General features: G+C 34.2%; 2 protein-coding genes across 9 annotated transcripts; one reads left to right on the top strand and one right to left on the bottom strand.

Annotated features, from left to right (window-relative positions):
• Window positions 1-6,951: 6,951 nt before the first annotated feature.
• Window positions 6,952-7,982, bottom strand: LOC108337368 (uncharacterized protein At1g76070). Its single transcript, XM_017573885.2, has one exon. It carries the CDS (start codon window positions 7,833-7,835, stop codon window positions 7,095-7,097), a length of 741 nt encoding a protein of 246 aa, XP_017429374.1. The 5' UTR covers window positions 7,836-7,982; the 3' UTR covers window positions 6,952-7,094.
• Window positions 7,983-10,487: 2,505 nt separating this feature from the next.
• Window positions 10,488-12,468, top strand: LOC108337725 (uncharacterized). Of its 8 annotated transcripts, none has more exons than XM_052880178.1 (5): window positions 10,495-10,606; window positions 10,729-10,772; window positions 10,846-10,957; window positions 11,081-11,202; window positions 12,139-12,468. In XM_052880178.1, exons 4-5 carry the CDS (start codon window positions 11,109-11,111, stop codon window positions 12,279-12,281), a joined length of 237 nt encoding a protein of 78 aa, XP_052736138.1. In that variant the 5' UTR covers window positions 10,495-10,606; window positions 10,729-10,772; window positions 10,846-10,957; window positions 11,081-11,108; the 3' UTR covers window positions 12,282-12,468. The 8 variants fall into 8 exon arrangements, with proteins under 8 accessions (XP_052736139.1, XP_017429792.1, XP_052736138.1 ...); XM_017574300.2 differs by having other exon boundaries at window positions 10,497-10,606; window positions 10,846-10,967; XM_052880179.1 differs by lacking the exon at window positions 10,729-10,772 and having other exon boundaries at window positions 10,488-10,606.
• The last annotated feature ends 2,785 nt before the right edge of the window (window positions 12,469-15,253 follow it).

Below are 15,253 nucleotides of genomic sequence, written 5' to 3' on the forward strand. Positions count from 1 at the left end.
AGGTTCCACAATAACATCAAGCAACTGCCATGAATAATGATCTCAGTTAAGCATACAGCATTCTCAGACTTTTTCATGAAGGAAGCAATACAATTTGAACTAAATTGACCCATCTCAAGCATCATTTCATATCAAACCATAAGCATTATGAATCAGCATAAGTCTAACAAGCCAGATAACAAAAACAACTTAACTAAAATTGAAAAACAAAAGCTAACTAGCAACCAAAGTAAAAGAAAGCAAAATAAAAGGTCCTGTGACTCATGATTTGTAGCTCATTGTCAGACTTCTTCATTTTCTGCACCACCTCCCCCAATCAATTGGGTTGGTCCCCAAGCCATGCTACTTGGGTCGCATATTCCTCTGTTGACATCTCTACTTTGTGGCGGCGTTTGTTTTTATTCTCTTGGAGTTGGATGAAGAAGTCATTTCTGCACAAAAGATTGAAAATAAAGTTTGCAAATGTGAGCTCACAATGTATGTATTTGTAACAAACAATCATTAGATCACATGATCATGAGTTCACAAGGTCAAACGCACACTAAATATGCAAGAAAAATCACAAAACACAGCCTGGAGCATGAAAAATTTGAAGCAGAAGAGAAAAATAGAGTTGTTGAAAAATCTGGTCAGGTTGGAAAAAGTTAGCTGGAGCGCCCCTAAACAGAGGGCGCTGGAGCTAGCTATGGGTCAGAATGCCAGAAAACTGGATTCGTGCTGAGCGCGCTGGAGCGCCCCTGAGCAGAGGGCGCTGGAGCGCCATACCAGATTGCAGATTTGCAGAATTTCACAACTACACCTACGATTTTTTGAATTTGGCACTTCTTGATGCTCAATTCAGCCCAGATTAACATGTTTTCACTATACAAACTTGATCAAATCCATAAGGATTGAAATTGAGTGCAAGAATGCCAATTTAGGTGCACACTTCCAAAGCTTTCTAATTCTACAACTCAAGGCTTCAAATTTTACACTTTAAACATACCAAAACTCAACATAACCATTCAAAACATACTCAATCACACTAGAACACATAAAAACAGATTGAACAATTCTAAAACACATCAATACACAATAAAACTCAACATTACACTAGTTAACCATTAACAACACATAAACTACAATTGAAACTAACATGCTCCAAAATAACCAAATCAAATCAAAACATTCTAAAGCAAATTCAAACAATCAAAACACACTCAAATAACAAAATCACACATAGAGAAAGGGTTAGAAAGCTGGGTTGCCTCCCAGTAAGCGCTTGTTTAACGTCATTAGCTTGACACCATTAAGCTCAAGTTTGATTTTTGATGTTGGAATGCTTCTTCTTGTCATGACACCAACATCCTCTCAGCAATTTCCTAGTCACCAACTTGACTCTCCTAGAATATGGAGCCTCTATCTCAAGCACTCCATTTATCTTTATGTTCTTGATGACCCATAACTTATTCTTGAATCTCACTGGTTTTCCAGGTTTGGGCTCATCGCTTGCTATCACAGAATTTTGGTGGACTAGTTCTTCTTCTTTTTCTTCTTCCTCTCCCTTTACTCTTGGGGATAAACAGCTGAAGCTCCTCTTGACCAACTTGGCAGCTTGCTCTGTTAGACTAGTAATTGATAAAATTTCATCAGTGGCTTCAATACTAGTCTCTTTTTCATGATTTTGCTGCTCAACTCCAAAGACGTTGAAAGTTACTTCCTCATCTTGGTTTTTCAATTTCACTGTTCCTTTTTCTACATGAATGACAACCTTAGCTGTCTTCATGAAAGGTCTTCCAAGTATGAGTGGTATCTCGACATCTTCTTCTATGTCCATAACTACAAAATCCACCGGGAATTGGAGTTTATCTATTTTGACCACCACATCTTCCACGACACCATACGGATACTTGATGGATCTATCCGCCAGCTGCAACATCATTCTCGTAGGCTTGACTTCAAGACCACCAATCTTCTTAAGCATAGATAGGGGTATCAGATTGATACTAGCCCCCAAGTCAACGAGAGCTCTACCTATCTCGTGGTTTCCAATAGTGCATGGAATGGTGAAACTCCCTGGATCTTTAAATTTTGGAGGAAGAGTCTTCTGCATGATGGCACTGCAATTTCCCTGTACTTCAATTGTTTCCTCATCTAAGTATTTCTTCTTGCTGAGGATTTGATTCATGTACTTCGCATAAGCAGGAATTTGTTGCAGTGCTTCGGTCAATGGCATGGTGATTTCAAGTTGATCGAATATTTGCTTGAACCGAGCCAACTGTTTCTCCTTCCCTTTAGTACATGGGATTTTTGGGTAAGGGAGGTGTTTCACTATTTCTTTCTCTTTTTGGTTTTTCTCTTTTTCAGATTTTTTATTCTCTTCTCCCCCTTCAACAATCATGTCTTCTTCTTCTTCATTTTCTTTCTGATCTTCTTCTTCTGGCTTTTCTTCTTCTTCTTCTTTTCTTCCAACCTCTTTCCCACTTCTTGTGAATATTACATTACACTCCTCCTTCGGGTTGGCTTGAGTATTTGCAGTAAAATGTCCACCCTGTTGGTTGGCTAATTGCTTAGCCAATTGACCAACTTGCACTTCCAGGTTCTTTATGGATGCATCAGTGTTTTTCTGGTTTTGGATGGACTGCTGCATAAACATCTGCAATGTGTCTTCTAGCTTTGAAGTCCGATCACTTTGAGGTGGATAATGTTGAGCAGGTTGATACAGATTTCTACTGCTAGAAGCTTCTTGAGCTTGTCTCCACCCTTGATTTGAAGGATTGGGGAAATGATTGTTGAAGAAGTTTTGCCGTCCTTGATTTCCCATATCGTTGACTTCTTCATGTTGGGAACTACTAGGAGCTTGACAATGACCGTTGGGGTGGCTATCTCCACAGAAATCACATCTCATTACTTGATGATGTGGTTGAGCTTGAGCTTGCATTGCATGCAACTGCTGAGGAAGCTTGGCCATATGTTGAGTCAGGAGCTCCATTTGTTGGGCAAGAAGCTTATTTTGTGCAAGTAGTGCATCCTGAGCACCAAGTTCATAAACTCCTCTCCTTTGTACTTGCATTCTCCCATGTTGACTCTGCATGTCAGTGGAAGCCATATTTTCAATCACCGCAATGGCTTCATCAGCAGTTTTAAATAGTACTGAACCACCAAAAGATGCGTCTAGTATCATCTTAGTATGAGGTTGCAAACCATTACAGAAGGTCTGCACTTGCATCTCTAGGCTAAATCCATGACTGGGACACTTTCTCAATAAAGACTTGAATCTTTCCCAGGCTTCACATAGTGGTTCCTCTACTCCTTGTACAAAAGTAGCAATGGCAGCCTTCACTTTTGTGCTCTTTGATGGTGGAAAGAAGCGTGCTAGAAATTTATATTCCACATCCTCCCAGCTCGTAAGACTTTGATTAGGCTGTGACTGGAGCCAAGCCTTTGCTTTGCCATTAAGAGAGAATGGGAAGAGTCTCATGTATAATGCTTCTTCGTCCTCCCCTTGTACACCCATAGTGCCACACAACTCATAAAAGGTGACCAAGTGCGCATGAGGGTCTTCATTGTCCAGGCCAGAGAATTGGTTTGAACTGATGAGCTGGAGTAGAGCAGGCTTCATTTCTGCCAGCTTGTCACTCATAGTGGGCCTCACAATGCTTGAGAAATTCCTCGGGCTTGTGTAGGTTATTGAGTCCCCTATGGTTCTCCTTGGAGGTGGTCCTGCGCCAGCCATCCCGTTCACAGAAGAAGAATCAAACGATTCTATGACTTGATTGTTGAAAGGAAATGAAGATTGCGGGGCAGCTTGTTGACTTAGAGCTCGCTGTCTCCTGGTGTCACTATTGTTTCTACGAGCTGTTTTCTCGATCTCAGGATCCACAAGGAGTGGTTCAGATGACACAGTCCTCCTTGTACGGATGTTTCCCTGCATACACTAGAAAACAACCAAACTCGTGCCACAAGTCAGCCCAAAAATAAAGATAATAATTACAACAAAATAGAAAATTATACACAAAGATAAAGCCTAAATCGGTTAAAAATCACACAAAAGTATAGTTTAACACGGGTCCCCGGCAACGGCGCCAAAAACTTGTTGAGACTCTTTGGCAAGTGTACCAAATCGTTCAAGTAATAAAACCGGTAAGACCGGATATCGTTTCCCAAGAGACTCGTGTCCTAGACAATCGTATAATATCTAACTAATTTAGACTAAAGAATGATTCCATGTTTTTGGGATTTTCATGCAATTAAATTAAAGATAAAACATAAAGGGTAAAAGTGATCTTTGATTATGCAAACACTTTGAAATGGAAAGATTAGAAATGCTATGGAATGATATTGTTGGGGGATGATTTCACCTACTTCACTCTTATGTATAGAAAATCACTTCCTCTTCATTAATTAGCCAATGTCAATCTTCTAATTTACTCAAACCCAATCCCTTGGTAGAGAGAGCCTAGACTTACTTCTTAAACTCCAATCCCTTGGAAAACCTAACAAGTTCATCCGCTTTAAGAATTGAGATTCAAGACAACCAAAGGTCCTAGTTCTATCCCTAGATACTATTTCCTTTAGGTGTTTAATCCAGTTCTAGATTCACCCAATATTTCCCAATATCAAGCAAACCCTAAAATCATGATATGGTTGAATTACTCATACAAGCTTTAAGTAGAGGAATTAAACACTAACAATCAATGAAAGAGGCATATAATCATTCAAAACAACTGTAATTACATAAGAGATCCGTGGTTACATCAATCCCCAACAAGAATGAAACTAGCTCTCCATGAATGGAGAGCTTGAGCTTACAACAATGGTGGAAATGGAAGAAGGAGGAGGACCCAAGGATGAAGAAGGGCTGTTCCCACAGCTCCTAGCTCGCCTCTGGACGCTCCAATTGAGAGAAATCGTGTCTGGGATGCCAAAGATATCAAAGCCCTTCTAATTTGGGGTTAAATAAACCCAATCTGCCAAATCAGCAGCAGGCGCGCTTGAGACCGCGCTCCAGCGCGCGAAAACAGGAAAAAGGGCGCTCCAGCGCCCTTTTGTAGGGGGCGCTCCAGCTAACTCCAGTCCTGGTGCAGAGCCCGCTCCAGCGCCCATGGAAAAAGGGCGCTCCAGCTAACTTTTTCCAGATTCTGGTTCTTCATATTTTTGTTGTTTTTGCTGTTTTCTTGTTTTCTCTGGTTCCAGCACTCTTCATTTGATGCAGAGACTTCTTCCAACTAATAAACTTGTATAAATAAAGGGGTTAATGATCAATTTATCTAATTAAAGCTTAAGATGAAACCACTTCTTAAACTAAATGAAAACTAGGATTTACAAGGTAAAAAGGATGAGAAAGAGTTGATATTTTCTCTAATTCAATACTGAATTCATAGTAAAATATGCCACTATCAACCCAGAACAACCATCCTCAACCACCACGGGAACCCAGAACAGCGAGAAAGGACCCTCAACGCAAAAAAAAAAACAATGTAGAAAGGAAGAACCCAAAACGAAACATCAAGAACACAAGAAATTTCCATAACTCAAACTCAGATTCCAATTTGAAACCCCCAAAATCATAGAACAGACAAAACCCTAACCCCAATGTTGCAAAAGAATAACTCCAATTCGCGTTCCAATCTACAGAAAAGAAAGCAAAAGCAACCCCCAGATCGCGAGCCCAAACACGTTCTCCCTTAGCCACGAAGACGCTGGAGGGCGAGATCCTCACGTCGCAAAACGTCGTGCTTGAGCCCCTTGAAACTCGTCTCTCCTTCCCTGTGAGAAAACCCCAAACAGAACCCAAGACGGGGAAAGGAGAAAGAAAGGAACGAACAACGCGCCATCACGATCTACCCAGAGAATACGAAGACGTTGTCGGGTCGCGCTCTCTCCACGCTGTCATCATCACCGCCATTTGTCCCAGCATGAAACGCAGAAGCCCTCTTCTCCTTGCAGGACGAACTAGAGTAGAGGAGAGAAAGGAAAACATTGCCTCTTTCTGTAAGACGAACAGAGCGCACTGAAATAAAAACGTTGCGTTTTGATTTTTGAAGTTTTTTAAATATGTAAATAAAAGAAAGTCAGCTCAGCGACCAATGTGTGCCATGTCAATAAAACTTGGTAATGTCACTCTGTCACGTATAACATTTTTTAACGTCGTCTACCCAAATTAACAGCAAGTCTTAAATTGATCCAATTTTTCACATTCAGGGACCTAACTGAGAGATTTTACAATTCGAGGACTTAATTAAAAAAACCATACAAAAAAATATGGACATTGTAAATGATTAAACCTAAATTGTAGTTTGATAGTTTGGTATTCAAGAAAAAGAATCTCAGGTTTGAAAACCTTAGCAGCCACACGTTCAACCAAACGGAAGTAGAATAAACATTACATGATTTGACAGCAGAAACTAATCAAACAATATTTCAGATTTGGCAATTTACATCTTGAAATTATAACAATCAATCTAGTTAGTCTATAAAATTAATAGAATAGTATCTAGATTGTCCATTAACAATCACTTTCATCTTTTAAAATATAATAGTTGGTCAAACTGGCTCCCCAAATTAAAAAGAAAACCTAATTGTATTTATTTCTATCATCTTAATTTAAAATCACAATAATTTCCTCTTTCATCAATTATAAATTCACGTGCCTACTGATATTTAAATAACTACCAGCGAAGAGATAAATGTTTACAAATTATATATTAATTTTCTGAAAATAAAAAATAAAGGAGTTATTATCGAAAGTGTCGGTGGACATATTTAAGAAAATACAACCACCAACCCCTTCCTTCCTTCCATCAACTATCTAACCTTGAACACTTTTTTTTTTCTTTCATTAATTTTGTTGTTTTGAAATTTTCCCAGCAACCACTTTGAATATATAATTTTCTATGCATATTTTCTTCGTACAGAAAGTAAATAGAATAGGTAAGATAAATCAAATGAATCGTGACCGCTATACCATGATTTATGATTAACCATCTTTTCTATACACAACGATGGAAGAAGAAGGAAACAAAATACGTGTTCATGAACACCAAGAACAGTGTTTGTTTAGAGAATGAAAGAAATGAATAAAAAGAAACCTAAAAATCTGAATAAGCAAAGAATCATTTGGCAGTAAGCACAGGATTCAACTGAAGAGGCCTAGGTGCTTCCATGGTTCTTCTCTTCCACAGATTAATTTCTTTCCGAGGCTGCACACTCAGCATAGGAGCACCACCGGCCGTCAGAGGAGCAGAGAAAGGGATTACCACCTCATCCTCTGCATCGCTCTCCACTCTATCATCGTTGTCCGAATAGCAATCCCTTTCATCAGGCGCAATCTGGGCCTTCCAATCGAAATTCGAAAAAGTCTCACGCCCACTTGCAAATCGCCTCATGTGACCCACCGGCGGCGCTCTGTCGTCGCCCGCATCAGATTTTTTCCTCGCCGCAGGTTTCGGTTTCCCCGTGTTGAACAACATCCTCTGAAACTTCGAAGCCCGTTTCTTTTCCTCCGTGGCGTCTCTGGGAGTGGTGGAATCCGCGGTTTCTGCAGCGCGTGTGGGCATCGACATGGTCTTCGGCCCTCCCTTTTTAATGTGCTTTTTCTTGTGCTTGATCTGTCCCATGCAGGAGATTTTGGGCGATGTGGGCTCTTGAGTTTCGACGCCGCCATCCCTGGGTTTTCTTCTAGCCTCGTCGGGAATCATGGGGCCAGAGAAGAAGCCTTTTCCGCCATGGCTCTTGAACTTGTGATCCCGGCCAGGGCTGAAGGGAAGGTTTTGGAATGTGACTGCCGCTGCAGCTTTTGGCAGTATCTTCAAGATCCTGCTCTTCAGCTTTGACTGTTTATTTTCTTTCTCCATGGATTCAAATCTGCGAGATGTGAAGAAAAAATTGTTGGAATCAGGAGGGACTGTGTCGTATTTATATCCGCCAAAGGAAATTTGGCAGAGAAAACCGTAAGTTATCACAGACGTGTGAAGGTTAGCTTGTTTTTGACATTGTCAATAAAGGTGGGAGAGTAAGATACTGAAATGGTTGGTCAAATAAAATCGCTGTGACTGACAGACAACATAGGAAAGACAAACGAAACACACCGTTTTTGGGTGACAACAACATAAACACGCATTTAACTCACAATATGTCACTTTTAATGTCTCCTTCCTAACATATGCAAATAACGCAGACTGCTTTTTTCTTCTTCTTCATATCAGACAAACGTTCGACTTTCGAGTCATTTGAATTTCAGCTCTTTAATCCTTCAAATACTTTCAGAAAAAAGGTATCTCCTTCTGTAAGTTACTCATATTGAGTCAAACCAAAAGATAAAAATAAAATAACTTCATGTTAATCCGAGCTGATTTGGCTTGTGAAGTTTTGATCTAATCACTAAACACGACAAGTGGGTCAAACATGTTTAGATAGCGATGAACACATGGTTTGGTGAAATAAGACAAACTTTGTATTTTCCATGGCTGCATAAACGTGGCAGGAAAAGTGAACGTGATATATTAAACTATTTTTCTGATTTGGTGGTCGAATTATAGTTTAAGGGGTTGGAAAAAAATAAACATTAGGAAAATTAAATTAAAATTAGAGAAATATTTATTGGATAGTTTATTTTATGTTGAGCTTGTTCAGACGGTTTGTAATTTTTCTATTGTCAACTTGTGAGTGTGTATATATTATAAAGATAAAAAAATTAAGACAAGCAGAAAAAGGTTACCAACCCAATGCTGTGTAGTTGACGAGGATGAGAGGGACGTGGAGAGTTGAAACAATTGTGCATGCCAAATACGACAGTTTATGTTATATAAACAATAATAATAGTAGATACTAACTATTTTTTCCGCGGTAAAATGACGAAAGAGAGAAGTGAATCTTTAATAATAATAAAAAAAATTGAAAACACGTTTGTTTCTTTGAAATATTATTTGTAACTTTTAGTAAGCACTACAAGTATATTTTTTTAATCTATACTCGTACAAACCGTGTATTCCAACTAAAATAATAACTTTTTTTAAAAAACAAACAATTAAAATAGATTAAGTGTCATTTTAACTGAAAATTAGGCAAAATTGTAATTTCCTCTATACATTTTAATTTCTGAACCGCAGTTTTTGTTTTTTTTTCCTATATTTTGTAGAATCGTAAGCTTGTTTGAACGATTACGTTATAGTATCCCTATTAACTAAATCACCTTTTTACCCTTAATAATAAAAAAATAGTAGCAAGGAAATAATGGTATATGGGTGTATAATTTTATATTTTTCCTTTCCCTTTTGCACCAATTTTTTTTAAAAGGGTATATGACTTCTTTTCTCTCCTCACCGTTTTCTTTTTCTCTATTTCTTGTTAACCATATTCAGTGAATACAACTATTAGAGTCAATGTTGAAGAATGGTATTACACGTGTCTTATCGAGAGTGTATTTGTCAATTTTTAACTTCACGACAAATTGGCCATTTGGGAAAAATCATAGTTAAATCATTAAATAGTGAATTTTATTGACTTTATCTGTTCTCTATATTTTTAAAAATTCTATTTATATTTCGTTGTTGTAGTTATAGTTTCAGTGTTCAATCCATAGATATTTTAGATTATAATATATAATGCAAACTTAAATTTTGGATTGTATAATCTATATTATAAATTTATATTTTGAATTATAAGTTAAAATGTAAATTACATTTTGAATTAAATAATTTGTAATACAAAATTATATTTTAAATTATACATTCTATAATGTAAATTTGAAAAACAATTCATAGTGTAATTTATATTAGAAATTATTTAATCTTTAATATACAATTATATTTTAAATTATATAATATGTAATACAAGATTACATTGTACAATCTAAAATATAATTTTGCGTGATTTTTTCATTTGTTTTAATAGATACTTGTGAATGTTTTTTAGGGTGGAGGTGGAGATGGAAGAAGAAAATGGAATGGAGATGGAGGAAAGTATGAAGGTGCAATAGGAAAGGAGAGGGAAAGAAGATGAAGATAACTTTGACTTTCACCTTTATTATTGGGTGCAATAAGAAATTATGGGGGTGCAGAAAGAAATCCCCGAAATTCCCCTACATAACAAGGCCTTTATTATATTGGCAATAATATAAAGGATAAAATACCCTTAAATTATAATTTAATCTCTAAGTCTGATTCTTTCTGATATTCATTCTATTGTATTTCTCTTTTTTTGTTTCACCCCCTCTCTTTTGTTACATACCATCCTGCAGGTAATTTGATTGTTTTAATCTTCTGGATTGCTTAATATGAAAAATTATTGGATTGTTTAATTTAATATGAAAGATTATTGGATTGCTCAATTCAAAGCATATTTTATATTTTGTAATAGTTTAATTAATATATACATATTTATTGGAAAGATTGTTCTACAAATTTTTTAGGATAGGTATTCCGATAATAAGTATTTCAAAAAAATGGTTTTTATTAGATGAAATAAACCATGAAATATAATATGTCATTTAAAAAATTTTGGAGGTGCACATGGTAATTATTGGGTGCAGAAAGCGAAATGCCACATTTGAAATGCGCATCTACAAGACCAGGAAAATAAACTCTTCCATGAACGACAGAGGTATCGCATGCGAGAAGGAGAACAGGTTGCATGTATTTTCTGTTAAACTTACATTAAAACAACTTGTCTGTTACATTACCTTTCAGTCCCATTTCTAATTTCGTGGCTTATCTCTTGCCGCCAATTTCATGCGATCATTTCTCGCAGTGCCACGAACGTTGAAACGCACACCAACTGTTTGTGAAAGTGTGGTAATGATGCTTTTCCAATTCTTGTAGACTGTGATTTGAAAAATGAAATTAACGTTGTTTTCTCTGTATTCAGGTCGCCAGCTGGGTGATTTTAACTCCTCTCTGACCCGTTTCACCAAGTTGCAGTTTCTGTCATTAACTCTTCATCCCTGGCTAGTTTCTTACCTTACCTGTAGCCATCGCAGGTTATACTTGGTAATTGATATATGAAAATAGTCATGAGTTATGAAAAAATATGCATACTCTGCATCCGAATGTGTTATTCTCATAACTTTTTTTGTTGTTTTCTGAAATGGCAACCCGTTTAGGAAGAGGCTGGATAGTTTCTCTCTCTCCATGGACCTGCAGGATTTCCTTCTCCGTGCTCGGGTCTTGAGGCTTTACAGACAAGCATTGAGAATTTCTGGTCGAGCCCCTTCTTCTGCCAGAGGTGAATATTCTTAGTTATATGGCTCATTCCTTTATACAGATCAACATTCTTGTGATGTTATATACGATTATTTATAGTTTTATAGTGAAATTTTACAAATATTCAGGAAGGTGTGTTTCTGAACTGTAATTGAAAGCATAGTTTTGGTCCACACCTTTATAATTCCAGTGAAACTTTCTGAGTGTTGTGCCGTTTTGTGGGGTACACAGGCAAAATTGTTTATAACTGAAAGAAAAAAAAATTATGAGAAATTCGAATCTCTGTTATTCAGATTTAATGACTGCATGCTTATTAGATAAGCTAGTGCAAAAGAACATACCATATCAATAGGAACAAACCCAGTACTACATAAGCTGAAGCTTACTTCCTTTTATAGCGTTTAAAAACAACTAAGCTACTTGAAGAAAATATCTCCTCAAAACTAGGATAACAACTGAACTGCATAAAGAATATTATTTATTTTCTTACAAAAATGTACTATCGCTTATTTAGTGTCTGTTTGGATACAAAGCTAAAAGAGTTTCTGAGAGCCTCTCTAGTAGAAATACAGAACTTTTTTCAGTTGAAAAACTCTCAAAACCTGTGTCTAAACAGACTCGGTATCTGGTCAGGAAATCAAGGCATGAGTCCTGATGTTCTCGGGTTTGAGACGGTAGGATACGGACAATAGCGTAGACGTCTTCCCATATTAAAGAAAAGAAGTAAGATACATTTTTACTTGTGGGTACGAATAATATATAAATGTGGATGATGTATATGAGTTTATCTATCATAGTTTCAGGTTGGTCCAAAGGAATGGATGTCCTCACTTTATTTTGATTTTCTTTTACACCAAAAATTACTTGTTGGTGTTAAGATTGACTGTTAAAAAATTTCCAGTTCATTGATACATGCATGTAAGTTTTATGACATTGGTTGATGTAATGGACTGTGCAGTTGAACTGAGACAGACAATCAGACAAGAGATGGAAAATAATAGAAACTGCAATGACAAGCAAAGGATCCGTTTCTTGATTAGTGAGGGATTGGATAGACTGAACCGACTTGATGAAATGCTTGACATGCAAGGTCACCGTTGATGGATTGGTATGTGATCAAATACCTCGCCTTGTTAGGAGAGTAAAAAATTAAATTAGTTCATGAATGACATGGTATCTGTAAAATTATGGTTTAAATTCTCCGTTGATTAATAACTTTGCTTGATGATTGTCCTTTTCTACATTCTACAGAGAGATTCATTAAGAGTAAACCATCTTTTGTTTTAAATATGTTTTTAAGCTTTTGTTTGTTTGCAATTTTTTATTTTTTTTTATTCATAGAAAATTTGAAATGACGATTTATAGTCTATGTAATATATGTAAATTTTGGTTTTAGTAATCGTACAATATTTTTCTTTGATTTTCAGTTCTTAAAAATTTTAAGTCGTTATTTTAATATTTGATCCCTTTTTAAGATAAATAAATAACGATTATTTCATGGATCGTAATAAATTTATAGGTGCTACATGTTGACACTACTACATCACAATACCATCAAACAAAGGGAATCAAAATCAAAATTCACTCGTTTACTGAGATTATAATATATTTAAACCTTTATAAAGTTTATAGATAGTAGTAAAAAAAATATTTATAAGTTAACTATTTCAAAATATATAAATTACTTAAGAACTAAAATTCATTATGAATAATATAGATTTTATTTTTTTAAATTATATTATGTCTTGCTGTACTTATCGAATGAAAGGACGTAGTGATATAACTTGATAAAGTTCGAAGATTTTTTTTAGTTAAAGTAATCTGTATTGTAGAAAAACATCTGGAATATTTTTGAAAGTTAAATTACTTGAAATCAAAATGTAGTTGTATGTAAAAATATACCTCATACCTTATTCTATTATGCATAGCAATATATAATATGTGCAAACATTTAAGACGTAATATACTAGATGTAATTTATTAAACAAAATCATACACTCAATTCAAATATAATGCATTGTCTTGAGTGATTGATAAAATGCACTCAAGTGATTGGATAATCAATTATACTAAGCATAAGGGTGTTCTTAGCTTATTAGTTTATTACTTTACAAACAATCTACTAAATATGCATTCAAACTCACTTAAAATAGTTCTTTTTTTTTAAGATAAATTTTTACTTTACATAATTAATTACATATAAGGATAATAAATTATTCCACAATGTATTTGATTAAACTCATATATAAGTTTCCAAATCACAAAAAAAAAATTATAAATGTCCACTAGCTAAATGCTTTTTGTGAGTCAAATATAAAAATCAAAATAACAACCCGTATTGTTATTCCTAACTAAATGATACTTCATCATGAGAAAACTCCAAAGTAAATAAATAAATTAAATAAAATCTATTACTTAAAAATAATCAAGTATTATATTTTTAAATTATTATATGATACTATCTTAAAAGTATTAGATAAACAGTTATTATATCATAATATTTTGAAAACATAATAAAATCTGATAATATAATAAGATATTATTTATAAAGATATAAGGAGTATGCGCCTTTTATCTCTTTTAATATACATACTCTTTTTGAAATTTAAGTGTTTATCTCTTTTAAGTTAAATGCTTATATTTTTAAAATAAATTACCAATAATATATAATAATTTTATACCACAATTAAATTAATTATTGTAAAAATATAATAAATTTAAAAAAATTATTCATTATAATTTTAAGATTATAAAAAATTAGCCTAAGAAATGCCAATTTTGTCTTTTCCATACTATATATGATAACTACAACATGATAACTATAGTTAGAGTTATTATTATTTAATTGCCAAATTATATACTCTAAATACTTGTTAAATAAGGAAATTCAAACAATAATTATTCATCAACTTTTCCTCGCTTAAAATACTCATTAACGCTATCATTATTTATTTTTTTTATCTTTTTCTATCATACCATATACCATTTATTATAACTAAACTTATCTTCTTCTTTTTTATCTATCATATCATATAATTCATTATAGTTAGGATTATATCTATTTTTCTTTTATCTTTCTATCTTATTATCTCTGCTTCTTCTTTTTATCTTTTGAATTGATTATAAATATTAAACCAATTTTTCTTTTCTAAATTGAAAGTGAGACATAGAGTGAAGAAACATCATATTTGATATCTTTTCCATAGTTGTTGATATGGCTTCAGTTGTCACGGATGAAGCAAAACTGATTGAGTTGAAGGAGTTGATGCAATTGCGTCCATGGAATACACCATCGTTACCACTCAGAGAACTTGGAGTTTACGTGAAGCTCAAGGAACCCATCTATCGGAATGGAGTAAGAGTTTACTGGAAAGCAGTCATTGAAGAAGATGAAGTTCGAAACCCTAAATTTGAAATTCCATACGAAGGACTTTTCAACCTTTTAAAAATAACCTTTTCCCCTATTATAACATTTGTTGCTAATGGTTGTTGGACAAATGTTTAGCTTGCCAAATCCTCTATCAAACATTATTAATTTTAGATTTAATTATTATTATTATTTATTTACCTTCATATATGTTTTTAAAGGTTAAATATGTTTTTATTCCTTAAGTTAATGTGAAAATTAAAATTAGTCTATTTTCAAAATTTGGTCCAATTTAATCTCTTAACTTTCGAAAAATTTGTGAATTTAGTTTTTCTAAATAAATTTGTTGTTTATTTGAAGTTTCAAACATATTTTATGATAACATTTAAGTTTTTTACATTATTTAACACATTTTTTTATTTAATATTAATTGAGAAAGATATTTAAAACTTTAAATAAACTTAACAAAATTTAGTTAAAATAACTAAATTTAGGTAGTTTTAAAGATAGAGGGTTAAATTAGTTCAAAATTTTAAAAAATGACTAATTTTAATTTTTATTAAAAATTAAAGACTAAAAACATATTTAACATTTTATTTAAATAAGTTTTTATTTATTTTTAAAATATTTAATATATATTTTGCTCTCAAACTGGATTTAATATATTTGAAAATATTATATAACATTGTCTGTGTCAAAATTTGAT

This window comes from Vigna angularis, chromosome 7 (assembly GCF_016808095.1).
Source record: "Vigna angularis cultivar LongXiaoDou No.4 chromosome 7, ASM1680809v1, whole genome shotgun sequence".
Lineage (NCBI taxonomy): Eukaryota > Viridiplantae > Streptophyta > Magnoliopsida > Fabales > Fabaceae > Vigna > Vigna angularis.

Excerpts from the sequence above, each read along its gene's own strand:
- LOC108337368 (XM_017573885.2), bottom strand. The coding sequence starts at position 7,835 with ATGGAGAAAGAAAATAAACAGTCAAAGCTGAAGAGCAGGATCTTGAAG.
- LOC108337725 (XM_052880175.1), top strand. The coding sequence starts at position 10,710 with ATGCGATCATTTCTCGCAGTGCCACGAACGTTGAAACGCACACCAACT. Across the intron at positions 10,958-11,080 it reads CTTACCTGTAGCCATCGCAG|GAAGAGGCTGGATAGTTTCT; the intron begins GTTATACTTGGT and ends CAACCCGTTTAG. Across the intron at positions 11,203-12,138 it reads AGCCCCTTCTTCTGCCAGAG|TTGAACTGAGACAGACAATC; the intron begins GTGAATATTCTT and ends TGGACTGTGCAG.